General features: G+C 48.2%; 4 protein-coding genes and 1 pseudogene across 6 annotated transcripts; 3 read left to right on the forward strand and 2 right to left on the reverse strand.

Moving 5' to 3' along the window:
- Nucleotides 1–7,900: 7,900 nt before the first annotated feature.
- LOC136470657 (inactive protein RESTRICTED TEV MOVEMENT 2-like) lies at nt 7,901–9,237 on the forward strand. Its single transcript, XM_066468424.1, has 2 exons — nt 7,901–8,073; nt 8,204–9,237. The coding sequence occupies exons 1-2, from the start codon at nt 7,974–7,976 to the stop codon at nt 9,010–9,012; spliced, it is 909 nt and encodes a 302-aa protein (XP_066324521.1). The 5' UTR covers nt 7,901–7,973; the 3' UTR covers nt 9,013–9,237.
- Nucleotides 9,238–9,521: 284 nt separating this feature from the next.
- On the forward strand, nt 9,522–10,202 carry LOC136470665 (signal peptidase complex subunit 1-like). The gene is made up of 2 exons (XM_066468427.1): nt 9,522–9,654; nt 9,814–10,202. The coding sequence occupies exon 2, from the start codon at nt 9,820–9,822 to the stop codon at nt 10,108–10,110; it is 291 nt and encodes a 96-aa protein (XP_066324524.1). The 5' UTR covers nt 9,522–9,654; nt 9,814–9,819; the 3' UTR covers nt 10,111–10,202.
- A 2,226-nt stretch (nt 10,203–12,428) lies between these two features.
- Nucleotides 12,429–13,603, forward strand: LOC136449849 (inactive protein RESTRICTED TEV MOVEMENT 2-like; annotated as a pseudogene).
- A 90-nt stretch (nt 13,604–13,693) lies between these two features.
- LOC136552328 (5-methyltetrahydropteroyltriglutamate--homocysteine methyltransferase 1) lies at nt 13,694–19,145 on the reverse strand. Of its 2 annotated transcripts, none has more exons than XM_066544189.1 (14): nt 19,015–19,145; nt 17,510–17,863; nt 17,333–17,420; nt 16,657–16,784; nt 16,383–16,574; nt 16,085–16,284; nt 15,841–16,004; nt 15,641–15,721; nt 15,388–15,554; nt 15,207–15,312; nt 14,794–15,044; nt 14,590–14,662; nt 14,372–14,500; nt 13,694–14,294 (listed from the first exon to the last, which is right to left on the reverse strand). In XM_066544189.1, the coding sequence occupies exons 2-14, from the start codon at nt 17,857–17,859 to the stop codon at nt 13,926–13,928; spliced, it is 2,298 nt and encodes a 765-aa protein (XP_066400286.1). In that variant the 5' UTR covers nt 17,860–17,863; nt 19,015–19,145; the 3' UTR covers nt 13,694–13,925. The 2 variants fall into 2 exon arrangements, with proteins under 2 accessions (XP_066400286.1, XP_066305479.1); XM_066449382.1 differs by having other exon boundaries at nt 18,909–19,047.
- A 2,476-nt stretch (nt 19,146–21,621) lies between these two features.
- LOC136550804 (protein FAR1-RELATED SEQUENCE 5-like) lies at nt 21,622–27,688 on the reverse strand. Of its 2 annotated transcripts, none has more exons than XM_066543252.1 (3): nt 24,795–27,688; nt 22,776–22,911; nt 21,622–22,554 (listed from the first exon to the last, which is right to left on the reverse strand). In XM_066543252.1, exons 1-3 carry the CDS (start codon nt 27,375–27,377, stop codon nt 22,046–22,048), a joined length of 3,228 nt encoding a protein of 1,075 aa, XP_066399349.1. In that variant the 5' UTR covers nt 27,378–27,688; the 3' UTR covers nt 21,622–22,045. The 2 variants fall into 2 exon arrangements, with proteins under 2 accessions (XP_066399349.1, XP_066398789.1); XM_066542692.1 differs by having other exon boundaries at nt 22,776–22,944.
- Nucleotides 27,689–27,961: the final 273 nt, after the last annotated feature.

Genomic DNA, 27,961 nt, shown 5'->3' on the forward strand with positions numbered 1-27,961 from the left:
GTGACTTACATTGGTGCTGTTGAGCGTTGGATACATTTGGGGGACGAACCCCTAGGTCCCTACTCCGCCAAATCGGGACAGGGCCATTTTGAGCCCACCCCTGCTCCTAGGCAGAGGGGCTCGCTTCCCTTGCATCCGGAGGCATAGTAGTAGAGCCACCCCCTCCATCGGCACCTCGAGCACGGTGGTGGATCTACCCGCTCCCCCCGGCTCTTGAGGCACAGCGGTAGGGCTGCCCCCCTCCACTGACACCTCGGGCATGGTGAAAGATCCACCCACCCCTATGGGTTCTGAGGGTGGTCCGACGGTCTGACCCATCTCCATCGGCTCCACAGGCGCATTTTCCCCTACGTGGAATAGGAAGGGCCCCAACCCCTGCAAGGATGAGTGGGTACCTGTTAGCATATCCACGCTCTTTGGGTCATCACGCTCGGAATCGTCAACAACCTCATCATCTTCCTCATCGTTGTTGTCATCACTGTCCGTGTCCTCCCTACACTCCTATGCTCGCAGCTTCTACTGCTTCTTCCTCCTCTTGTCCACGGCACGATTTGCCGCCATCACGGATGGATCCTTCGGCAGTGGAGCCAGATGATCCATGAGGATGAGGTTCCTCGGCTAGTCACCCCATCCCGATATCAACATCAAGGGGTCAAGAGTTCAATTAAAGAGGAGTCATGAGGAAAGAAAACTTACAAAGATGATGTACCCCAGTTCTGACCACATCGGAGGGTGCCCCAGCACCAGATACATGAACTCAAGGATGGTGTCGTCATCATCGTGCGAAGGCTCCATCGCCTCCTTGATGCGCTGTGCTACCCTAGAGGGGGAGAGCGCTCCTTTGGCGAGTGCCGTCCCATCGAGCGACACCCAGGCGCCATCGTGTGCAGAGGAAGCGCGCGCCTCATCATTGGCGCCACCCTCCTCATGTGGTAGGCGTCGATGATGCCCGACCCCTTCAGACCCCTCCCCTTCAAGAATTAGAGGGTGGTAAGGTGGTCTCGGATCCTCCTCCTATCCTTATCCAGGACTCCCCACTTCCTCCATGAGTCTAGGACCTCTTCGATGAGGTGCCTAGTGAACTCAGGAAGGGGGACCGCCGCATCGTTCTTAATGTAGAACCAATGCGAATGTCACCCCTTGTTAGAGGTCGACAGACGCATTGTTGGGTATTTGCTGACCCAGTTGTTGCGGAGTTGGATGCCCGTGCATCCCATCGGCATGTTCTTCTCCTGCTTCTATAGCAGGGTGACGACGAAGAAATACCACCATAGGTCAAAGTGGGGACTAATCCCTAGGAATCCCTCACATAGGGCTACAAAACACCGCCATGTGCTGGATTCCATTGAGATTAAGGTGCTGTAGCTCCACCTTGTAGTAATGCAGCAACCCCCGAAGGAACTTGTGGGCGGGGATGGCAAATCCCCACTCATGGAAGCGAGCGAAGGACATGACGTAGCCGTCGAGCGATGACGGCATGTCCTCATCATTGGGTAGCCGCCACTCCTCGGTGGCGGTCCGCGCAGAGAAGACTGCAACGGATGAGGCCCTCTAGGCTAGAGGGTGATATCAGATCTGCACCACAACTCCATCAAAAGATTGGGGTGGGTGGATGCGAATTCGACGATGGCTGAGACATGGATGCGGGGAACTTAGGTGATTGGCGGTGAAGGTTGCAGATGCGAAGGCAAGGAGGCAAAGTATGAAACCCTGGAGGTGAACCCTTTGGTTTTATAGGGGCGATAGATGCGAGGAAACCAACCGTCCGCCTAGATCTCCGTACCTGCCACGATCTGCCACCATGTCACGTCATGGAATATGCACCCGCAATCCCTATCCTTTCCCACCAAACACGCACCGGACGTTTTGCCTCCCTGGGCGGACTAGGACTCTTTTCCAGCAAAAGGAATACGGGTCAAAAAGTGTTTCTACGGCCCGCCTGAGCCCAGGAGCTCAAGGGTTGGCCCATCAACTATTTCAACGGTCGTCCCAAGGCACTCTTATGATAAGGGATGGGACCACAAGTGGCCAGAATTCAGGCGCACGAGCGTCACCGGAATCTCGGCCCTCGATCGAGTCTCACCCCAGTTGATGAAAGCTCTAGTTTGGTTTTGGTTAATTGATGAAACCCTAAGTGCTAACCTAGTTTATCAAGATGATTATGAGATAGGTAGCACTACTCCAAGTGATGAAGCAATGGTGAAGATCATAACAATGGTGATGGCATGGTGATGGTCAAATGCTTAAACTTGGAAAAGAAGAAAGAGAAAAACAAAAGGCTCAAGGCAAAGGTATAAAATGTAAGAGCCATTTTGTTTTAGTGATCAAGACACTTAGTGAGTGTGATCACTTTTAGGATAGATAGCCGTACTATTAAGAGGAGTGAAACTCGTATCGGAATGCGGTTATCAAAGTGCCACTAGATGCTCTAACTCATTGCATATGCATTTAGGATCTAGTGGAGTGCTAACACCCTTGAAAATATTTGTGAAAATATACTAACACATCGGCGCTTTTGGGAAAATGAAATGTCTATTTTCTATTGTGCCGGATGCAAAATTCTTGGTGGTTGGCACATTTGAGTAAGGGTGAAGTAGTTAGAGTTGAAATGGAGTTGGTCGAAATGATGCTGGCGTCGGTCTACTGACCGGACGCTGGGTCACTCAGCGACCGGACGCTGAAGGGCTATGTCCGGTCGAGCTGTCAGACGGCACAGTCGCTAGGGTTGAGCACCGGACGCTGGTCTGCGTCCGGTCAAGGTGGACCGGATGCGTCCGGTCGAAAAAACATGCCTCGGGGAGCTTAGTGGAAACGACCGGACGCTGGGGCTTCAGCGTTCGGTCAGTTTTGACCGGAGCGTCCGGTCAGCTTTGTAGCCGTTGAAATCTGACGAACAGCGTTTGAAGCTGGTGACACGTGGCGTCCATCGGGCGACCGGATGCTGAGGGCCAGCGTCTGGTCAGTGTGACCGGAGTGTCCGGTTAGAGCGTGTTTTGCCCAGTGAAGGGGTATAACGGCTCTATTTGATGGGGGCTCTATCTATAGCCCCATGGCTGGCTCAAAGGACAACTCTTGCACATTTTCATTGACATAACAACCTTGTAAGCTTAGCCAAAGCCCTCCCACTCATCTCCATCATTGATCCATCATCATTGTGAGATTGGGAGAGAATCCAAGTGCATTACTTGAGTGATTGCATCTAGAGGCACTTGGTATTCGTGTTGCGCTGCGGATTTCGCTTGTTTCTCTTGTGGTTGCCACCACCTAGACGGTTGGAGCAGCGGTGGAGGATCGGCACGAGTTGGTGATTGTTCGTGGCCATCTCCGGTGATTGTAAGGGGAGTTGTACCTTCCCCGGCGGAGTGCCGAAAGGTAACTCTAGTAAATTGCTCGTGTCATTGAGTTACCTCACTTATGGGTCGGTTCTTGCGGTGTCCTATCGTGTGGACGAGGTTTATGAAACACCTCTTAGCCGCCAAACCACCAAGTGTTGGTCGACACAACGGGGACTAGCGTGTTGGCAAGCACGTGAACCTCGGGAGAAAAATCGGTTGTCTCTTGTCATTTGCATTCTCCCGGTGATTGGCTATATATTCATCTTGTGATTGGTTCATCCCCTACACGTCGGTATAATCACTCTACTCACTTATTTACATTCTTGCAAACTAGTTGACACAAGCTCTTTAGTGTAATTAGAATTGAGAGCTTGCTTTATTATTTATATTCGTCTAGTTGAGCTCTTTAGAGTAGCAAGGTTGAGAGCTCTTAGTGAGTAATTACATAGCAAGTTTGTGTGCCTAAGTATTCATTGCAACTAGAATTGTTGGATAGGTGGCTTGCAACCCTTGTAGAGCTAGAGCAAGTTTGCATTACGCTATTTGTCATACTAATCAAATTGCTCTAGTTGATTTGTAGATTTTTAAATAGGCTATTCACCCCCCCTCTAGCCATATTAGGACCTTTTAGTTGACCCTGGCCAGATCCCCATGAACGGGATGTCGGGACCCTAGTCGCGCTATCTAGCTAACAAACCATCAAGTCTCATGGCCACACCCATGAAGGGTCTGACCTTAGCAAAAAGGAATCACCGTCCCCAAGACACATCGTGGGTGACAAGAGAAGGCCAAGGCCCGCAGAGTCCTCTCTTTCGAAAAAACCTCTGAAGAAGTATTCTACTTCTCCATAGGCTTAGGGGCTACACCCACTGGGTGCACTTGCTGGCAGGTCAACAAATCCCCTAGACGATTCTACTTAAATCTCCCAGGGGCTCGAGGGCTACTGTCGAGGACCAATACTAGGGTACCCAAAGAGGAGGAGTTAATGCCCATCAACACTAATTCATGAGAGTGATCAAGAACGCAACTACATTTCTTGGTGGGCCTCGCCTCGTCCAGCCACTAAGGCCACGGGCTCCACCTCGCCTGGCCCCTGCGAGTCAGCTCAATCTCGGCTGGTTCCCGAGGGTTGGCTCTACCCCCTTCGACCCCCGAGGGCTAGCTCCACCTCGCCCAACGTCTGAGGGCTGGCTCCGCTAATAGAGACGGGGATCCTATTCTTCCGTCAGGTGGTGGTAACTATCGTTGTGGCGGAGAATGACACACCGATCCGGCTTCAGATCGAAAGATCAAACCCTGCAATCTTAGCACCACAGCTCCTCTGGTTATCAACCGAGACACGGATCCGGTTGACCTCGCTAAGAAGGCTAATCCATGCCTGCGCAACGAAGAACACAAGCAAGAACAAGAAAGAAAACAACCAAATTGCAGATGAATGATTAATCTCACGAAGTTGGGGTCTCACAAACCGATAAACGGCGAAACTGTTCTTGACAGAATAATCTAAGAAAAACCCAAAACCTAATGATGGTGGCGGCGTATGATTATAAAGGTCTTAGGGTCGTCACCTACCCTAGACGCGCCCCCTGGACGCACCCTGGTAGATTCTGGGCGCTGACTTGTTTTGACGATTTCCGTTGATCCCGAAGAGCTTTTGATGTAAGACCACTTGGATTGGCTTCCTTATCAAATTAGCTTTCCATCCATATGTGAATCATTGAAACGGAGTCCGGATGCGTCCTGGGTGATCAATTTAAAGCAGACTGGTCCTGGAGGCTGAGGCAGACTCAAAATCATGTTGGACCGGGCCTCTGGTTCCTGTTGGACGTCCTTGCTGGTCATCTTCGCCTCCACTACGTCTTCTAAGTCCTTCATGACCCTCTCCAATGTTCCTAAGCAAGATAACATCATTAGGTAGTAGTCTATTCTCAAAAGTATAAAAATGATCGTTTAAGAACGAGCTCACCTCTAAATTGAGTTGACGCATTCGAGCCTGGGTCATTGGACCTTGCATGACGGTTGAAGGATCAGCGGGTACATCCGAAGGAGTGATGTTCTCATCATCCATCTCACCCAACATCTGAGGGCTGGCCCTGCCTCGCCCGATGTCTAAGGGCAGGCTCCACCTCGCTAGACCCCCGAGGGCGTCCGGGCGTCTGAGGGCTGGCTTCGCCTCGGTCGACGTCTAGGGCTAGCCCCGCCTCGTCCGACATCTGAGGGCAGGCTCCGCCTCGCTCGACCCCCGAGGGCATCCGAGAATCTGAGGGCTGGCTCCGCATCGCTCGATGTTTGAGGACTGGCTCCGCCTCGCCCGACGTCTGCGCATGACTCCTTTACAAAGACGCACGGAGCAGATAAGGCAAGGCTCTCAAAGTCAACCGCAGTACTGAGGACCGAACCTTGTATCCCTACAGGACAGTACCGTCAGACCATGCCAAAGGGGTGCTTTACGACCTTCCAGGCATGTCAGAGCCCAAACAGTATTGTAGGCGCCGACATTTGCCCTCGGGCACGGATCCATACGGAAGCTAACGACAACCGCTACGGTCCAGAAGAAAACTCGCATCGCCCACAGTAACGGACGTACAGTTACTGCGCTGCCTGCTTTCCGTATGGCCGCTGATCAGCACCCTGGTCCGCCGCGCCACCCGCCTGGGCGGGATGGGATGTGACAACCCGCTGAAAATGTCAGGACATGACACTGTCAGCGGACAGACGCCCAGCGTAGCCCTGTTAGGATCAGTAGCCATGCACGGAGGAAAAGGAGGACCCGGCGTCCTTTAAAGACTTCCTTTGTCTCTTGTTTTACTTTTTTCTCCCACATGTAATTCATGCTCTCCATTGACCTATAAAAGAGAAAGCAAGGCACTCCACTAAAGAGACCAATCAATTTCACACACCGCATCACACATCACACCACATAGCTGAGCAGCATCCGTTTGATCTTTTCATCAGAGATTTGTGACCCGTCCTTCTCTCATCAGTTTGTACCCCCTACCAGTGCCGGCCCTAAGGGTAGGCCACCAGGTGCGACGGCCGAGGGCCCAAGCGGAGGAGGGGCCTAAGCCCAGGTATACAAACCCTCAGGTCCGATAGTTCATTAGGCATTAGCAAACTAATAAGAAGAGAGATATAGAACTGGCTAGGCGGTCCAAAAAGACAATATTGATATTTCTTTCCTAGTTTTCTTTCTCCACGGCCCTCGGGTAGAGAGGAGGCGAGGAGTCACGCTGCACACAACACATGCGGAGCTGGCGAGCCGCGCCGCCGCGAAGAGCTAGACTACTGGAGACACGGACACGGCGCACGAGGACGACGACCAGGCAGGGCTCTACGACGACGACATCTTGATTCTTTGCTTCTTATGAATTGCGATCACCGATTAGTTGTTTAGACCCAAGGTATTTTTTTTATTTTTAATCCAAATTAATTATTTGTATAATATTCTAGACTTCTAGTACTTTGTACCTATATAGTCATATTTTTCTTCTAATTTATATGTTAGAATTTTATAATATTACCTAAGAAACATTTGTCATGGGTGAGAAAAGAAAACGAATATATTATTTTTTTAATCTATATTATTCCTCGATAATTATCATACATCTACAAATATATTCCTTAATCTATATTGTTCCTCGATAATTATCAGGCATGTTTAATTAAAAATATGTTATTGAATTTGCTTTTGTTTTACAAGTAAAATTAGCGCCTATATATTATAAGATTTTATACATGGTCAAGAGGGGCCGTTACGACGAGATCGCCGGAGGGCCCTTAAAATCCTAGACCGGTACTACCCCTACTACGAACTTTTTAGTACAAATAACACGAGCAGCAACCACAAACTGGACGTAGAGATATTATACCCGAACCAGTATAAATCTTGTGTCTTTTTAACACACCATCCAGATCAGATGTCCAATAATATAAATTTACTCGTTGGTATTTACTCCTGTGCATTAAAATTACTCAAACGCTCTGCTTCACAATGCTTGCGGATACGGGATTTCGCTCTGCTTCACAAATCACAATGCTCGTGGATACGGGATTGTTCCTGACGGACCAGGTGGGCTGATTCAACATGCGTGCAGTGAACCCAACTTAAAAAGAAGTGTGGTCACTGGTCACATCACAAATACCAGGTACAAATCTGACGATTAGACTTGTACTGAAAAATCGAAAGGGAGAAAGGATCAGAATGCAGCTTGGTCATTTGTTATTCGAAACTGCTCCGCCGCCGAATCATGGTCCTGAAGTCTAGTAATACCTATCCCACTCAGATTAATATGCTTCTCTTCAGCCGCGGACCAACATCTCCTGCAAATTCACATGCATTTGATAAATCCATCCCCTGAAAACAAGCAAGGAATACTTCACCAATTGCTTTGCGTTGCCCAGGCTGGGAGGCGAGAAAAATCCAGACGGTCACTTGCTCACAAAGCCATGTTCATGTCCATCGAATCTATCCTTCTCCTCCCCCATATCTCCTTACTGCACTTGGCAGTGTTTGTATTTATATGCATCCACCACGAACGCCCATTGCCATGAACACACCACCACCACCAGCAGCAGCAGAGGCATTCCGAAAGCACATCACATTAGCTAGCCGTTCCAGGTTGCAGGACACGCGAGGAAATGGCAGCCATGGCCAACAACCGCACCTACGAGGAGTTTGAGCCCGCCGTCGAGTGGAGCCGCACCGCCGAGGCCGACGCCGTCAAGCTCTGGCTCCCAGGCAAGCAAGCAAGCAATCCCTTGTTTTTTTTTTCGTGAGAAAAAGCTCGTCGATGGATCATGAATGGCATGCGCGTTATTAGCTGCGTCGAGCGATGATTACTTACTGAAATCGATCGCTGGGGCTGCAGGGTTCAAGAAGGAGGACATCCGCGTGCTGGTGGACAACCACGGCCACCTGCGGACGCACGGCGAGCGGCCCATCGTCGGCAACAGGTGGAGCCGCTTCCAGAAGGACTTCGAGCTCCCCGCCAACTGCAACGCCGACGTCATCCGCGCCAAGTTCGAGAACGAGAGGCTCACCATCACGCTCCCCAAGAACACCCCCTCGCCGCCCATGCCGTTGCCGCCAAGGAGGCCGCCCATGGTGGCGCCGCCACAGATGCTTCCTCCGCCGCCGGCGGTTCCTGAGCCAGCGGCGAGGCCTACCGCGCCGCCGCCCACGGTGCCGGCGGCGCCGCTGGATCCTGCTCCTTCCGTGAAGCCGCCCGTCGAGCCCAGGCCGTCGATGCCGAGGAAGACGTACGCTCCCGTGCCGGCACCGGCACCGGCACCAGCGCCGGAAGTGGAGCAACCTGCAACCACCAAGCCCCAGTCGTCGCGGGGGGCTGTCCAGAGGCCTATGGAGGAGGAGGAGAGGCAGAGGGGGAGAGAGACAGCGGGGAAGGTGGCTGAGGACAGGAAGGGGATGGCGCAGGATCAGAAGGCCACGGAGCAGCAGCAGAAGGAGGCAATGCCGCCAGCAGACTTGGCGATGGCGAACCTGCAGCCCAGGCCGGCCTCCGCGAGCCGCGGCCTGCTGGTGAACGTGGCGGTCGCCGTGGTGGTGCTCCTCGGGATCACCGTCTACGTGTGGCACAGCCTGAGGAACGCGACGGGAGGCGCCGGCGGGCACAGCCACGGGCACCTGGGGGCCGGTAGCTACGGCAACGAGATGTGAACAAGCTGGCTCGAGGTGTGGCGTGAGTACACGATACACGTACACAGTACAGTAAACTGAAAAGGAAGTAATGCAATGCAAGTATATATACATACACACATACGTACATGTACATGGGAGGCGCGGTACGGTACTGCGGTACATACTCCTATATGCCTGTTGTTCGTTTATCATCTGGTGTGACGGTTTAATGAGCTCTAAAAAACGGTTTATTTGATTGTTTGATTGATCAATTTGACGAAAATATTACTGGCCGTGGTTAACTACCAACACTGTGTTTGACGATGCCACCACATCCTAGTCGTCGCGGTTGACGAGTGACGACTCCACGACGGTGGCACTGGCAGAGAGACCCAGCTCAATCCGCTGAACGAGTTGGTCAGCTAGGGCCTCTTTCTAGCCCATGATAGGTTTTGATTCTGGCCCATGATCAGGATCCTGGGCTTCCACGCCGGCCCGGACCCAGGACCCTGGTATGCGCTCATACTCCTCTCTCGTGGTTCTACCGTTCCACTCGCGTGCGCTCTATTTTTCTCTCTCGTGACGACGACTGGGCGACCGCCGGCGTCGCCGCTGCCGCCCTACGTCAGGTGCCCCAGGCCTCCATCTCCGGGTCCTTCTCCAGCGACGAGCACCCACCAGGTACGCGCACCCCTTCTCCTCCGTTCCTTCTGTACGAAACCGAGCACCCAAACCCTAGCTTATAAGCTATCTGTATTCGGATCTGATCCAATTTCAAGCGTACTGGGTCCGAGTCCGATCCATCTCACTCGGATCTCTTGTTTCTCGGGTTCTTGGCAGAGGATCATGGATTGGCTGGGGCAGAAGCGCGCGGAGATGCTGATGCAGGTGCTGCTGGTGGCGTCTGCGGTGGCGGCGTTCGTGGTGGGCTATGTGCGCGCGGACTTCCAGCTCATGCTGCTCGTCTACGCCGGCGGCGTCGTGCTCACGGCGCTCGTCACCGTCCCAAACTGGCCCTTCTTCAACCGTAACCCGCTCAAGTGGCTCGACGCTGCCGAGGCGGAGCGCCACCCGCGCCCCCAGGTCAGCGCCGGCGCGGCGGCAGTGGGTAAGAAGAAGTCCGGGAAGAACAAGTAGTTGATCGATATGTGTTCTTGGGCGATTTGACTCGACTTGTTTAAGTTCTATTCGCAGAACTAATAATTAATGATAAAAGAGATATTGAGATATTCGACAGTTTTGGTACTTAAAATTGATCGGTTCTAACTGAAATTTAGCCTGCAATCTTGCACGCTAGCTATCTGTTATATCTGCAATGATGATCTAAGAGGATGGCAATATGCTTTGTTATGCTCTTCCATTGCTTTTGTGTGTATCTTCCATTGATTTCGTCTGTAGGCTTATTAGCATTCTGTGGAAGGGTTTTTGCTGACTTCTGATGCATATCTATAGTTGGATAGTGAGTTTTTTTAGCAGAGATTGTATAGCTCCAGTTTGATCCCTTGATTGCCATTTTTAAGTGGAGGGTTCATATCAGTGCTGGGCAGGTTTAAATTACTCAGAACCTGGTTTTTGTTGGAATTTAACTATTAAATTCATTCGTAATTCTCTTGCAGTGTTATAGTCAAACATTTAAATATGTAGGTTGCATGTAACCATAGGTATCTTAGCACCTTTTGTGTTCCTGCATGAAGTTTTCTGCAGTTTTTCGTCCTCCATAGGTGGATGGTCTTTGCCATTACTTATATCGTTTTCGCGTGTTGATGAAAGGCGATGCAAGGATTGTTTCCACTCAGTTGTCTGATTTACAATAGCCAATGTCACACAACATCCATTCTACCCATTATCTTAAACATAGGAATCTGAGGTAAACAAAAATATGTTGAATCATATCAGCACCAGCCTTAAACAGAGTGAAATAGTCATCCCAGTTGCCAGAAAATAAACTTGGCAAACAATCAGGCAAGGTGCAAATATATAAGGTTTTGAAAATATGTAGTGTACTTTGTATCTCAAGTTCTCAACTATAAAAACTAAAATAAGGAGGCACTTTTAATCAGTTACTAATCTTTTTTTTTTGCTATTAAGGTTGTTTTGAAATAAGTGTACTTTGATTTTTTCCCTCTCTCTCTTGCTCTCTTTGTAATCTTGTGCTCTGCAGCTGTGTGTGGTATCTTCCAGTATGACTAGACCTGTATACTACAAGAGTATGTATCATTAATTTGCATAGAAATAAAGATATGATAATTTGTGCCGGAAAACAATATGGAATAGTATTTCTTATGAGGTATGTCAATGAAAATGTCCAAATGAAAATGGTCTGGTACAGGAGCACGCGTCAAAGATTGAGTAAGAAAATTGCTGTTTTAAGTTAGTGCAACTGTGCTAGTGATATTGACAGTGCTTTAGAACGTAAGAGATGACATAACTCGGATTTAAGAGATGACAGCAAGCGCACATTGGCCACTCAGATTTAAAAGATGACAGCAAGCACACATTGGCCACCGGTGAGTAGAAGTTTTTTTTAGCACAGTTAAATGAACATGATATGAAATAGACTTGAGCCTTGTGGGTTCATGTACTGCTAGTACACAATGCAAAGCCTCTTAAGCATGAGGTTGAGTCCAACACAGCTAATATGCTGAATGACTCGAAAAGGAAAACATGATCCCCGTCCGGAACTGGCAGAACTCCACGGCCCACTCGGCGAGGTTGTTGATCCGATCGTGGCCCTGGTCGATCACCGGCGCCACGCCGAACGGTGGGTCGATGCACGACAGCCCGAAGTCGGCCACCTTGGCGACGTAGCCTTCGACGAGCAGGATGTCGTGGAAGCTGTCACCTGACAGTGGCCGAAACCCCCGATGCCCGATGTCGTGGAAAAACTGCGTGGCCTCCCCCTACTCCAGCGCCGCCCGCGGCACAGGACGACGGAGTCCGCAGCACGGACCAGCAGAGCACGGAGGCGCTTAGCACGCCCAGAGCGTGATGATCAGAAGTCTCCTCTTGCTGCTGCCATGTGACCCCGTCGTCAAGCTCGAATTCGAAGGTCGCGGTGGCTTCATGATCTCTACCGCATTGGCCATTCAGAAATCCGTCTTCACTTAGGTCTTAGGTTGATGTTTCAAATCGGTGCCAGTTTCAGATGACATGGTGGCCGCAAGGAAAATTTAGAGAGAGAAAAAACGCTTTTAAAGTGTGTTTTTATTTTTTAAAAAAATATTGGCGTAGGGGTAGGCATTGATAAAGCAACTTGGCTTTTTACTGTCATTTTACGGGCTAGTGCTACATATCTTATGTAAGTTTGTAATAGGATGACAGGATAGGGTGCTAAAAAAATGAAGCTATTTAATTTGGACAGTTGATACTGTTTTCTTAGGGTGTGTATTCAGTTATTTACAGTTTTCGTTAATGTTATACATTGCATATATATATATATACACCAGCTGTCTGAATTGAGTTATGTCCACAAACGATGTCTGCTTCGCCACTGTAAGTACTTCAAGCAAAGGGGTACACCTTGGAACTGAAGCAAGACATCAGCATCTAGCTGAAGCAAAGCAAGGAGTTGCCTAGCAACGACAGTTACCATAAAACCTATCTGGGAGGCAACACCAATCCGCTGCTGAGCACAAAACATATTTGAAAGTCGAAACTACTGTAGCGTACAATGGCAGGATTACCCTCATTCCTCTGTCGTAACTCGTAGCCATTCTTCCTACGAAACACTGAAAAGCGTGAGTTCAAGGGTCATCAGCAGTCAGCACAGGCCCCCCATCATGCCGGCAACAGCCGCGCCGCCGCTTCCACCGCCACGCCGTCGCGTGTACACGGCGGTGGACCCGCGGTGCGAGTGGACAAGCACGGAGGACGCCGCGACACCCTCGTCGTCGACGTGTCAGGTAACACCTCCGATCCGCCTGACGAAATTCCACATTGCACTAGTAGAGCCTGTCGCCTGCGCGTCTTCTGAACAAACGGTCTCTTCCATCCAGGGTTCAGGAAGGAGGAGCTAAAGGTCCTGTACAACACCCGGCGGAAGCTGAAGGTCACCGGCGTGCCCAAGCTGAAGGTCACCGGCGAGCGGCAGGTCGACGGCGGCCAGTGGGCACGCTTCCTCAAGGTGTTCCCGGTCCCGAGGAGCTGCGACGCCGGCACCATCCAGGCCAAGCTGAACACTGAGAGCGCCCAGCTGTTCGTCATCCTGCCCAAGGGATCCACATCGTCCAAGGACAAGCAGAAAGAACATCACCCTGAGCGCTCACAGTCTCTCCAAGAGCAGATGAGGGCGGATACTGCGGACGATGCCTCATCAGGCAGCGGCGGCGGCAGCATGTGGAGCGCCCAAGAAGATCCAGGGAACGGCAAGGCCGAAGACAAGGAGCAGAAACAACATCATCAGGCTATGGAGGAACCGAGACAAGATCAAGTGATGAACATACAAGATTTGCCGAGAGGGGACGGTGACGCAACTGAAAATGCAGCCAGGAACGACGATGCTGATGGCAATGGCAAGGGTGAGGACAGGAGATGGTGGAGGAAGATCAGAGTGCTGCATGTTCTTGGCTTCGTCCTGGTCCTTGCATTGGTGGGTGTTGGTGCCACTATCCTGTATATAGTGTTACTGTGAAGAGCGTGGAACAATTGTATGTCGACATGTATGATGTATCATGCGCAATAGCATGGCATTCCACTCTGGAAGGAGAACATGACAATGCAGTTGGTGATGCAGTTCGAAGACTGCGTATTTCATTTCTGTTTATAACCAGAGCACACATACCCCCAGAAAAACAGCCTAAAGAAAATACACTCCAAACTTAGAACACGTCATATGACGGTGTATCCCACCAATGAGACTAACCTAACCATGGAACAGGGGTAAGATCCAAATTATTCAAATCAAATGGCCCTGCTGGCTTTGTGTTCAACAAGCCATGGAGCTATCAAACGACTCATTTCGCGCTGGCAAGCTGGGTGCGGATGAGCTTGGTGGCAGAAACCATGTTGGTCAGGGCAGGCTTGACCTCCGTGTACTTGCGTGTCTTGAGACCACAGTCCGGGTTCACCCAGAGGATGTTGGTGTCAAGCACGGCAAGCATCTTGTTGACACGGTCTGCAATCTCCTCGGTAGAGGGAATCCTGGGAGAGTGGATGTCATAGACACCAGGGCCAATGCCAGCTCCATACTTCACACCCTCACGGAAGACGGACAGTAGCTTCTCATCAGACCGGGAGTTCTCGATGGTGATCACATCGGCATCCATGTCAATGATGGAGTGGATGATATCGTTAAAGTTGGAGTAGCACATATGGGTGTGGATCTATCCAAGAAAAGGGACCATCAGTAGAGATTCTAAGACAGATTTCCAGGTATCTCAAAACATTTCAAGGCTAATACCTGGGTGGTGTCCTGGACTCCGCAGTTGGTGATTCTGAAAGAGTGGACAGCCCAGTCCAGGTAGAATGCATGCTCTGACTTGCGCAGTGGCAGACCCTCCCTTAGAGCTGCCTCATCAATCTGGATCACCTGCAAAGAGTAAAAAGGTGGTGTTGCACATGGACATATCGATGAAACAAGAACTAGAAAACAAACTTATAAAAGTGGAAGATACAAACCTGAATACCAGCAGCCTCAAGATCCTCAACCTCCTTTTTGATTGCAAGGGCTATTTGGTAGCATGTCTCAAACCTGTATGCCAACAAAACATAATTTATCATATTCATTTTGCCGGGTCAGTTACAGATGAAGGAGCAGAAGCGCAAAACAGTGTTTCAAACTGTTTCTAAGCATATTGAAGCAGATTGGAAAAAGGAACAGACCTAGGCTGGTCGTTCCTGACAAATGACCAGTTGAGGATTGTGACTGGACCAGTCAACATTCCCTTCATGGGACGAGCGGTCATGCTTTGTGCCGTCTTGGACCAGAAAACAGTCATGGGGTTTGGCCGACTGACATCACCATAGATAATGGGTGGCTTCACACAACGTGATCCATAAGATTGCACCCATCCGTTGGCAGTGAATGCAAAACCAGATAATTGCTCACCGAAGTACTCAACCATGTCATTTCTCTGTAAATACATAGGCATTGGCATAAATAAGTAAATGTTTCATCTTCAGCAAACAGTAACATCAATATCCTAAAAGAACTTGTTATTTTTAATGATCCATAGACAAAAAAAAGGTAATGCAGGTAGTCTATAATAAACAAATTATTACACTAAAATGCTCACCTCAGGCTCGCCATGCACAAGCACATCAATGTCAAGCTCCTCTTGGATCTTGACAACCTTGCTAATTTCTTCCTTGATGGCACTGATGTATTCCTCCTCGGAGATCCTGCAATGACACATTTTCAGTAAGAAAAAGAAACGATAAAGATATAAAAGTAATAATATCTCCACAGACACTTACTTCTTTGCCTTGTACTCACGGCGGACCCTCCTGAGTTCCACAGTCTGAGGGAATGAACCAATTGTGGTTGTGGGAAGGACAGGAAGGTTGAGCTTTTTCTGCTGGGCATCCAATCTAGCAGAAACAGTGGTAGCACGGCGGTGGTCAGAGCCCTTCAAAGCAGCTGCCTGTATGAAACACATTTCTGGTTTAGAATTGGTGTGTACTAACATAAAAAACAAGCATTTATTCAATAAAGATCAATGTTACTTACAGCCTTTTGGACCTCCTCGTTTGTCACTCTGGGTGATGATCTCCTTGAGGCTTGAGCAGCAGCATTGGCAGCAAAGTAAGCCTGCAGGCAAACGTGTTCAATATTACAAATAGTAAGTTATTTAGGTACGGAATGGGAGTAATCACTCAACTCAAGTTAAAGGGGCTCAGAAGAATGAAGAGTACAGAACAGTGCCATACCTCATCCTTTTGGCCTGCCAAAGCCTTGGCAAGGGCATTAACCTCAACAACCTTTTGGGCAGCAAATGCAAGCCATGACTTAATCTCATCATCCAGCTTAGTCTCATTTACAAGATCAACAGCGGTGTGCATCAGTGAGCAGGAGGTCGACACCACAAGTTTGTCTGAACAGCATGTATTTGGTTACTGAACAACGTACAGACAAAGGGAACAAATAAATAACAATATATCCTTCAATGCTTACCCTTGCCAGCAACAGCCTCAAGAGACTGAAGAGTGTTAAGAGATGCAGCAAGATCATCAGCCCAAATGTTGCGTCCATCTACAACACCAGCGAAGAGGTACTTCCCAGAGGGGAAGCTGCTCCTGATAAGATCAAGGGTCTTGGCTCCACGGATAAGATCGAAACCGTAAGCAGTCACACCACTCAATGACGTGAGAGTCCTGCGTTTGCAAAAGAAATGAGTTTTCAGTTTTCTTTCCCAACAATATTACTCTGAAAGGAAGACCATGGCGAAGATTGTTAAAACTAAAAAACATACTTGTAGGACTCAGCAGGAATGTCAGCAAAGTATGTCTCGATAAGCACATTCAATCCAGAGAATGCTGACTCCAGTTCAGCATATGCTGAAGAGAATGCAGCCATTTCGTGAGCATCAAGGTCTTTAACAAGGGTAGGCTCATCAAACTGAATCCATGAAGCACCAGCTGCCTTCAGTTCAGAAACAACCTCCCTGTATTTCAAAACATATCACATTATCAATTAACGAGGATCATGCTGAAAAAAAATTGTTGGCTTTTTGTGTGGATGCTTACTTGTAGATGGGAAGAATGCTACCAAGAAGTGAAAGAAGAGAGAAAGATTTCTCCACACCCTTGGCAGGCTTAGAGAGGAGCAAGTATGAGACTGGTCCAACAAGCACCGGGACTGTATCAATGCCGAGCTGCATGAGGTGCAAAATCATAAGTTTGCAGGCATTATTTTTCATAAAAGAAAATAGCATGCCCCTTCCTTTACAGGGAGAAAACCACAAACATATAAGAAAAAAAGCACTGCAGGGCATCCTATCATATTGCCATTATGCAACGTTGAATGAGAAAATAGTTTTGTGGCGGTTATGTATTACTGTCAAGATGGCAAAATCAGTATGCTCCAAGATTGTCCATCTTTGACTTCAAATAAGGTTTGCAAAGACAGTGGGTTAACTTATAATTTACTTCAATGTTATGGAATGTCTTGAAGGCGTCAAACCAGTCAAGGATTCAAATAAGCCATAGGTTCAGTACAGCTGAAGTTCTTTTATCAAAAGGAAGCATGTTCTAAGCAAACAATATTTGTCAAATCATAATCAAATAGCTGGGAGACATAAATATCGGTTGCTACATTTTTTCCTGTTACTAAACCGTGCAGCCACACAAACAAATTATGATGAGAAGGGTAAATGAACTAAATTACAAACAGCTGAGAGTATCTGTTGTTACAGCAACATACCGCCTTTGCCTCCTTGTACTCAGAGACAGCCTTGTGTGAAGCGTATGTGAACTTGGTGCTTGGGCCAAGCTCAGGGACAATAAAGTGGCTGCAAAGAATAAGGTAATAAAAAATGTTAGACCAATACCACAAAAAAGCCACCAGCAGTAAGCATTCAAGAGACAGAAGTTTACTTACTAGTTTGTGTCAAACCACTTGGTCATCTCCATAGCAGGGACACTGGCATTTCCCCTGGCCATTGAGAAGTAGGTGCTCAAGCCAATCTCGCCTCCAGTCCAAGAGTAGCGCTCTGGGACAGCGCCAAGCATGGCCGTGGTATCAAGGACCTGGTCGTAGTACGAGAAGGTGTTGCTGGGAATGTACTTGATCCCAGCTTCTGACATTTGCTTCCAGATGCTAGACCTGAGGTCAGTGGCAACTTTCTCCAAATCCTCGGCGCTGCTCTTCCCATCCCAGAAAGACTCCAAGGCAAACTTGAGCTCCCTCTTGGGGCCCATGCGAGGGTATCCAACAATATGGGACGCCATCTTTCTATAACAGAAAAAGGTTAAACTCAGTTTGATTCACAGCAACATGGAAGCTGAATATTTGTCTCAACAAAGCTGCAAATAAGCTAAAACAATATTATGTATATTTCACTGAACCATAAACTGAACTCAATTCTTCTCCCATGTGAAACTCTAAATTCATTCTGCATGTGTTCCTCCCATAAGATCTAAATGCTTTGGTGGAAAGAAATACCTCTGGTCAATCAAGGATGTTTCTTTAAACTGGGAAGGATTAACCATACCATGGAGGTACGATATATGCACTACAGTCCTCCATTTAGGTTGCAACCTAGCTTTTCCAGGATGTGGGTACAGGAAGCTAAAATCGGTCCGAAGGGAAGCAAGGTCCCTCTCAGACATGCAGGGATCATGCTACAAATAACATCCATAAGAAACTATAGTTCGGATAAATTAGAAAAGTGCACTTCTACAATTCTACAGGAAGCATGCTATATTAAACTACAATTACTGAAAACAGATTCATCGGTATAAAATTATCACTGTCCATTCAGTGAAACTGCCAACCTACTTTCGGATCATACATACATGAATACGAGAAATTCTAAATGCTTCAGCAGATCTAACAATAGATATGAAGAGCCCAACAATCTAAAAATTAACAGCGTGTTCTGGTGCTAACAAAATTCTGGGATCTGAGATGCTAGTCCACTCAAACCACATCAAAACACCATGATGAATTTCATATAATTATGACACGAAACATTTCCTCTTAAAACAAAAGGGATAATCCCGTAGTAACCCGAAAAAATTGCAAAAACGACCAATGTTTCGAGTCCCATTTTTGCAAGCCAGCAGCGATCTCAACGACATATGCACGTACATAAAAAGAGCAACTCAACAATTCAAACAACCATTGCCCGTCCAAAAAACCACCAATTCCCCCACAGCGTGGTGCAGGGTGCAGCAACCTCGACAAGGAAGGAAGGAAGCAATGGCTACGAATCCACAAGACTGCACAGAGAGTAAGGACACGAACAGCGGCCCAATAGCACGACAGACAGACTCACCGCGCGCCGAGGCGATCCCAGAGGCGCGGGGAGACAGCGGAAGCGAGGGAACGGGCGAGTGTGAGGGGCTATATACAGCAAGGGGGCGGTGGGGAGGCGCGCTTACCCTTGGACCGTGGAGCGGGGTAGTAGCGCCTGGGGACGAGGAGAGGGTGGCGCCGCGCCGAGGACGACGGGGTGAACTCAGAGGTGGGTGGTGATGAGGGGCACGGGAAATCTGAGGGGTTTGGGGGTTTCATTTATAAAAGGATGCATCATCGTCTGCGTTAGGTGGTCCGAATTTTTTATTTTTTGGGCTAAAAAACAAAAAAAATCGGTTAGGTGGTGCGCGCTATGGGGATTTGGTGACATCCCATTTCCCATCTGCCAAATCCGTAAATCCGTTGGTGGCTGAGATTTCTTTTTTTAAAAAACATGTTTGTTTCGATTATTTCTTCTTCTTCTCGCTGCTACATAAAAAATTTGAACTAGCACGATAAAAAATCAAGCATTAAAAAAACCCCTCATGATATGACAATTATAAATAAATTGATTATAGGCAAAAACAAGCCCAAATATAGGCAACATCTACATGTACCTCCGCCTCTGCTAAAACTTATGACAATTTCGCATGAAACAATCAATTTTTCTATAATAAGAATGGTAAAAATCTTCGCGTTTTTTTTATTAAAAAAATCTTGCCGTTTTAATTAGGAAATTTGGCCTAGAATGGGAAGCGAGTGCGCCATATGAATCTGAACAACCGTGCTAGTAGTTGTCTCATCCATGTAAGGAAAATGAAAGCAGCAACAGGCTGACTTTTGCAGTCTACACAGCGAGTGCCAACTAATGGAACGCAAACGGAGATTTATTATTATTTTTTATTTTACAGAGGGAAATTAACAAGGCCCAACTGGCAAAAATTGTAGAAAATGGAATCTTAAATGGTATATTAAAAAAAGTCGCTACGCGAGCCAATGAGACATGCTTAGCAGGACAGATGGGGGGTTGGTGGTGATGTGATGAAGTCCATGCTTAATGGATGGATTCTCCATCTTTTTCTTCATTTTTTTCTCAGGGATAAATGAAAGAGGAAGCGGAAGACTAATCAGTAAAAGATGGTACTACAAATCTTGGATAACAAACTACAAGTAGTTCACTAGAATATGCTCTTGTTGACGATTCTTTACCGCATCACTCTTCATTGGTTGCCTCGATGTTCTCAGATGAATGCGCTAGAGATAGATACTCCCTCCGTCAGGGCTATATAGAACTACAACCAATTGCAGGCGAAGTTATGGACAACCCAAACATCCCAAATTCATCTTCTACAAGGGGCCAATCGTGACACTCTGTCAGTGCAAAACAACCCGAATTAATTCCACCCAAACAATGGGGAACGTTGCCGCTAACAGATGTGCACCCCCTAACGTTCCAATTCCAGCCATCCCTGAGTGGGAGTAGGAGTAGTAGGAGCATCTCCCTGGCCTCCGCGCCAGCCCCCACCAACCATGAAAGCTCCATCCAGCTACTTTTTCCTTGAATCTGGTTTAGAGCCTCTTTAGCAGGGCTTGGACAAGGGCTTCAGCTCTGGCTCTGCAGGAGCTGTGCTAAATATCTGTTTTGAAAAGGGTTCCGCATGGGGAGGCGGTCAAAAAGCCGGAGTCATTTTTTGCCTGCGCAGGAGAAGTCTAAAAAAACGAGCTTCGCGCGGCTCCTTGCTATGGGTTCACGTCGTCTAGTGCGAAGAAGCCGTTTTGCCAAACGTTTTTCAGAACGGCTTCAGCTCCTCTAGAGAAGTTACTTCTTCAGAGAAGCTAGAGCCGGAGCCATTTTCAAAGGAGCCAGAGCCCTGCCAGTCAGGCTCTTCCATCACACTCAAAACACACTGCATGAGTCTTCCTGGCTGAACCAAAGGTAGTTCGATCTCATAGGTTGGAGCTCGGAGCTGGACTGCTGGACCATCATCATCCTCAGAACCACTACAAGACATGACGCGCCCCACTTGGCCACTTCGGGGCCCACCAGGGAGGACGAAATGGGGGCCATGGTAGGTGCTCCTACCTCCGGGGGTTGGTGGTCGACGGATGACATGCTGCAACACAATGCAATATGCTTGCTTTGCTTCTCCACCCTCCTAAAAGGCTCAGACAAGTCGTGCATCGTGCTTGATCTTTCGAAAAAAAAGTCGTGCATCGTGCTTGGAAAAGAACGATGCGAGTTCAGTCTTAAGATTCTTGACGCTCATTCAGAATTAGAAATGATTAGCGGGATCATGACGTTGCAACTTCTCCTATTTAATCGGAAGCCCAAGTCATGTTTCAAGGACCATGTTAATGTCAAAACACTACTGGTACGTTTTTTTTGTATTATATAACCGAAGGAGCCGGTTTGAGGTTTGCTGGTGCTGCCAAATGCACTAGTCAGTGCTCCGAATCACATGCTCTTACAAGGAATTCCTTACCAGCATGTTGTTATTAATCAGACAAAAGTTGACCTCCCAGACATGCCATGAATGAATCTCAAAACAAATGGATCTGGCTGATGCGCAGCCCCCCTCAGCAGAAGACATCAGACAGCGACACGCTACCAATTAAACGAAACAAATATATATAAACAATTTCCTCAACTCCGCTAGTTGCAGGAGCATGTCATGATCCAAGAATCAATTTTGTTTTTTTTTTCCGCGACGAACAAGCCACTCTTCCAAGCCAAGTCAATGGACAGCATGGTCTGTGAGCTCAATTCCAACAAATCTCTTTCCAGCAAGAGAAAAACAGGGTACAAAACTTTGGACTGTTGAAAGCAGTTCACCAGCATACAACTCATGCTGTACATAAATACAGCTAACCAGCTACACATGTGAAGTGACCATCAGACCCACCAACCTCACCAGGAGCCAACAAAAAAAAAGAGGAAGAAGATTAAGGAGTCCAATGTTTGTCATTAGGTTATATAAGTGGGGCTTCTAGGCATGCTAAGTGAGAAAGCGCGAGAGAGATCAAGGAAGAATTCTAGGCTCATGGAGGTGACAGCTGGGACCTTAAATACAGGCTATAAACATGTATACAGCTATGCTCTAAGAGATTCCATTGGTGAAGAGGTTGTTAAAGATCAGCACCTCACAAGCCATTAGGGGAGGTTAGTGCAGGGAGAGATCATTCATGTTCTGCGTCGTCGCCAGTCAGCCCCTCGTCCTCGTCGTCGTCAGTGTCTTCCTCATCATCAGTGTCTTCCTCATCATCGTCACTGCCATCCGAGGAACCGAAGATTGCGTCCTTGGCGGCTGCAGAATCACCAAATCTGAGCTGTCCTGGGGATGCATGTGCCGAGTTGAGTGGGTTCACTGGTGGTAGTGAGGAAAGCGGCTTTGGTGCTAGTGGTTTCAGGTAATTTGGGAAGTTTTCCCCAGGTCTGATGTGGATGGCGCCTTTTGAGTGAGCCGCTTTTATGATTGTAGCTGCATCAGATGGTGATGCAATGCGTGCACCGGCTGCAATGGCTGCAGCCCTTATAGATGAACCCTCAGGATTTGCACGAGAGTCAGTGCGGTCAAGCGTCTTTGTCTGTGATGGTGTAGCTGGCTGTTGTGCAGATGACTGAGATTGACCAAATGACAACTTGCCGTTGCTACTGATATCTCCAGAATTTACAGAGTTCATACCAGCTGCATCAAAAGTAATGTCAAAATGATCTCGTTAGTAAAATCAATTATTATATATGCAATAGCTTTTAGAAAAAAAGAAAATGTCTCATATATACCACAGCCACAGCTTAAGAAAAGGTTCAGGTATAAACTTGTACAACATATGATATGTACAAACAGAACTGGGATACGATGTTTGGAACAGTTTATAGATTTGAGTAGCAAAGTAAAATCCCACATACCCGCAGATATCTTGGAGCCATCAGTGGACGGAAGGCACAATCCAATAGGAACGGTCACGAGCTGTGGCACAGCACTGGAGTTTAATGTATTTACACTGCATCCCCTGCTACCATTAGCTTGGGATAATTCATGACTCTGCAGATTCCATAAAGACTTGTTGTTAGGAACCTGAAGCAAGTGAAGCACATTATGATTGAAATTACAATCATTCTGTACATGTAATAAGGAAATATAAGCTACTGATGACAACGAGTGGAAAAGAAGCTATTGCAGCTAAACTAAGCTGTAAGCTGAGGCTTATAATAAGAAATTTTATAGTCTCTATCAGTAATAACTGGGAACTAAACTGCTGCACTAAGTTCTTATGCAAAGGTAATCACCTTATCACAGAGGACCAAAGATAAAATGTTTGATTGAACGATCCAACTGAAAGGGACCCATACGATACCCAATAAGATGTCAGAAAACCATATTACAGGCTTGCATCTAATAACAATTTGGCTCAATTGAAGACATCAAACGATCTCTTTCCCCTAAAGATTGAGAGTCGCATGAGCTAATAATATTTACCCTAAAGTAAAAGATAAAGAGATGCTACAACTGCAATAAATGGCATGCAACATTTCTGAAATGTCAGCCCTGGAACTAAAAGTGGTAAGAATACCATAATTCTCACACACTCCACTGCAGACAGTTACCAGGCAAACATGCCATCTATGCAGCAAGGATACAGATATGTGGATATGTCAGTTTCTAAAAAAAAAAGACATGCGGTTACATTTTTAGTTTTCTTTAATAAAGTCGTATTAAAATTCTAAAAGCTGTAACACACTAGCAGGAACTTAAAATTGCCTCATTCTTGCAAATGTGTTGTTCTGCTCATCTTTTCCATATTTCCATTTAGCCAACACTCCAAGAGCCAAGCCTGCCCAGCATCTCCATCCAAATCTCAAAGGCCAAACTTGCAAAATCCAAATGAGAACATATATGCGCACAGTGCAGAAGTAGAACTTGTCCAATCGATGGAGGATTCAACTAAGTACATCACTTTTTGCTTGGGCGAGGTTTCAGGCTTGGAGGAGATGAGTAAATCACTGATCTAATTTCTTTCCCCTTTCAATTCCAGTTCCAGTCGAGATTAATTTGACATGGGGAACAGGGCAGGAAGAGGCTATAGGAGAGGAGAGGGAATAGGGAAGAAATCACCGCTAACTCATCCCCAGCTCGCTGTTGATTAATCGCCGGTGGGTGGTGAAGCTCGTTGAGGCGCTGTGCGCATGAGGCGTCCACAAATTTGTGGCGTGAGCCTTGCGGGTGGTGTGTGTCATCACAGCCACAGCCAGGTTGAGCATGCCGTGGGCATTGGATCTCCTCGCGGACAGGACGGGCAGATGGCTGGGTGAGCAGGAAGTCGGTCGGTTGGGCAGCGGCGAGCGTGTTGTGTAGCTGGCAGCCTAGGTCCCCACTGCGTGGTGTGCGTGAGTTGAGGGTTATAGTGGGCCTACTGGACTGGGCCATATCCAGAAAACGCCTCAATACGTCTCCACCCACATATCGGAATTGCTCTTGGTTATACACCCCCCCCCCCCCCCCCCCCCCCCCCCACCCCCACACACACACACACACCCTCCCACGTAAGATACGTATCCGATATGGGATGGATACGGGGTGACCTGACGTATCCATGCAACTCATCATACCATATCCAAGAAATAACTAATATGCACTGATATCCTGATAAAAAATACCAAACCCACCCAGTGCCCACTTAATCTGGATTCGCCACAACAATCCTGCATCCATAGGTATTCTAATCATTTGCTACTAGCTATATTTCGTAGCAAGAAAACCTCAAGCAGAAGTGTTTATCAGCGCTCTAGCCATGAATCATTACAAGTAACTTTAAGAAAGTAGCATAATTGTAGATTTAAATGAAATGGATCTACTGGCTAGAATAGAACATTTGAAAATATGCATAGTATGAACTTTCGGTGGTCAGCATAGCAAAAGTAAACTACCTCTTTTATTCGTGAATCAGACCCTATGGATTTTGTTTCTCCACCTTGCAGATTTCCAGCTGAAGGTGCTGATGCATTTCGGTCAGGTAACCCAGAAAACTTATCAACTACAGAAGCAGGAGGTATATTGTCATCAACTGAATTATTCGCACCAGATGTTTGTCCATATTTGCTACTCAAAGAAACAGGAGCAGCAGCAACTAGCTGACTAGGCCCTTGTAAAGCACTTGATGAACCAGGAGCAACAAAAAGAAAATTAACAGGTTGTTGCACATACATAAGTTGATTTGATGTGGCGTTCTCCCTTGAGCTATTTGAATTCCTTTTTCTCTTCTTTTGCTTATTAGAACTAATCTCCTGATTTCTTGCAAAACTTTCTGGTGGTTGTGCTGCAATTGGCATCACCGCTAATGGTGCTACCTGTCCAATACCTTTCTTGGCCATATTAACCCTGTTAGCAGCTTCTTGAAGAGCTTGCATCGCCACAATATAAACCTCTAATGATGATGCTCCCTCTTCAGCATACCTTAGTGCTTCACGACACAAACTGTTGTAACGCCACGTCAGGGATTGCTCATCATCTTCAGCGCTACTTCTTTGCTCCTCCTTGGGCTCCTCAACTCTGCTAACTTCATCAACATTCTTGCCTGAGCTTCTATCCAATGCATTCTTTGTCCATCTTTTCACAAAATAATGAGAAGGAAGTGCAGAGACACCTCTTACACCAAACACAGTAAGTATGTGCCTGCAGACAATACCAAAATATTCAAACATCCGACAGCTACATGTCGCAGAACTTCCAGAAGAACTGAACTCAACTGTTACAGACTTCTCACTTCCTTCAGATCTGGTCACTGTATAAATTGAAGCATTGCCCTCCTCTTTCACCATTTCAGCAGTGTAAACAGAGGCATCGATAAATTCATGTTGGAATTTCAAAAACATCGACCTTGTATATAACTCAGCTCCTTGCTTTTCTATAGGAGATGATGTCTTAATATCAGGGAGTGAATATTTTGTTTCAAATTCTTCCTTCACCTCCTTCTCATAACAACAGTCTAAAGCTTTTTCATACTGCTGAATGAATGACTGCGAATCAGTTTTGGCACTGATATAACCTTCAAACAATGAACTCCTGCATGAACACTGCAGCTTTAATGACACATCCCCAAAGAATGTATCTCTCAGATATACCGGGACCCACTGATGACGGCAATTGTACACCAAGTCAAGCCATTCACTTTTTTGAGAGCTGACCTTAGAAATTAATGCCTTCCAATTTGCTTCGAACTCATTGATTGTCTCAGACATGTCGATGCAATTGATAAAGTCCTCACGGAAGGATGGGAATGCATCTAGGAGATATGACAGCTTATCCTGTGCTTCGTTCATGATGTGCCACTTACAAAACTGGAGCCTAGTTAGAGGAAATACTTTCAAAGCAGCTGATTTTAAAGCATTATCATGCTCCATGGTAAGAGAGGTAGGCTGCTGTCCAGACATTGCTATGAGAAATGTCTCAAACAACCAAACAAATGATGCTTCATTGTTATGTGCCATGATGGCACAACCAAATAGGACTGGCTGGCAATGGTGATTAACTCCAGTAAAAGTAACATGTGGAAGTTCATGCTTGCTCCTTTTGCAGTAGTCATCCAAGACAACGGCATCTCCAAAGTCTTTGTATGCCGTCCTAGCCCTCGCATCGGCCCAAAACACATTCCCCACTGGACGGCCCTCAACAAATTGCATGGCATAAAAGAACGCCGGATCTTCAGCTTGCATGCGCTTTACATAATCCAAAATTACTCTAGTGCCATTCCCAATACCATCCGAAACATACTGAGGAACCACTTGAGCTATGCTTGTGTGAGGCACAGGTGGCGTAAGAGGCGGTGGCGGTGGCTCAATTGCCAGAAGCGAACCACCATTTCGATGGCCCCCAAAAGGCCGCTGCTTCCCACACTCTGACAGTGGCTTGTGCGGGCGCAGACAGTGCGCCTGGTTCGCAGGGACCAGGGGATGGTTATGTGCAGTCTCCAGCTTGGTCACACTCCAGCGGCCGTTGTCCTGCTTCTTCACCCGGATCATGGCCTTGCAGCCAACCCTGGTGACTGCCCGTGTTCGCCGACCCCTCCCACTATCGTCGTCACCAGCGTCTACGGCATCAACACGGGAAACCTCATTCTTCCCGCGGTAGGTGCGGAAGCCCTCCTTGGCGCAGACGAACTGGCGCGACATGACGGAGCCGTCCCGGCGCGACCGGTGCATGACGCTAATCCGGGTGCTGAAGCCCACTCGGTGGGCGTAGACGTTGTAGAACGTCCAGGCGTCCTCCTCGTCGTCGAACTCCATGCCCTCGAAAGGGTCGACCCCGTCGTAGGCGCCGGCGCGCGCGGCGTACGCCGACGCGGAGACCGAGGCCGATGCGGATGCCGAGCTCGCCGGAGCCGAGGCCCCGGCCGAGCCGCTCCCGGCGTCCACCTCCATCTCCGCGCCGTAGCCGACGCTGTCGTTGTCGCCGTCGCCCATTTCGCTATCGGGTGACCCCTGCTCGCTGCCCGCCCCTCTCTCCATGTCCATGGCCGCCGCGGCGGGGCCGAGGGCGGCCGGCCACTAAGGGCGGCTCCCCGAGATCAATCCGTCAAGCCAGAGGCATCTCCATCTCCGGCCAGGACACGTACATCCGCCCGCCAGCTAACGCTCGGGCGGGGAGGTAAAAAAAAAAGAGCAAAATGGGCCGAGGCGATCCACGCGGCGGGGGAGCTCGAGGATGGATAAGGGGAGCAGAGGGAGGCGGAGGGGACGGTAAGGAGGGGAGCTGCGCGAGGAGGCGGGGGCGCACGACGGCGAGGGGGGGCGGTGCTCCGGCGAGGTGCAGGGGGAGAGGGGAAGTCCGGTTGGGTGGGGGGGGGAAGAGGGGGCGGAGAGGGGTTGGGGGAGCGTGACTGGCTGAAGGGTGAAGGGGCGGTCTGGGGTTTGACCGGGCGCACCGGATCAGCGGGAGGGTCCGGTTCCGGCTCGCTAGGGTTTGTTTGCTTTTGCGGCGGGACCGGGTGCGAGTGGGGCCGCGCGCTGCTTGGGTTTGTTCCGTGGCCCACCGCGATTGCCTGTACTTTGACGTGCAGCTGGGTGGAATGGATCATCGGATGGCATGTTTTGGTTGT

Source organism: Miscanthus floridulus, chromosome 1 (assembly GCF_019320115.1).
Source record: "Miscanthus floridulus cultivar M001 chromosome 1, ASM1932011v1, whole genome shotgun sequence".
In the NCBI taxonomy this organism is placed as follows: Eukaryota; Viridiplantae; Streptophyta; class Magnoliopsida; order Poales; family Poaceae; genus Miscanthus; species Miscanthus floridulus.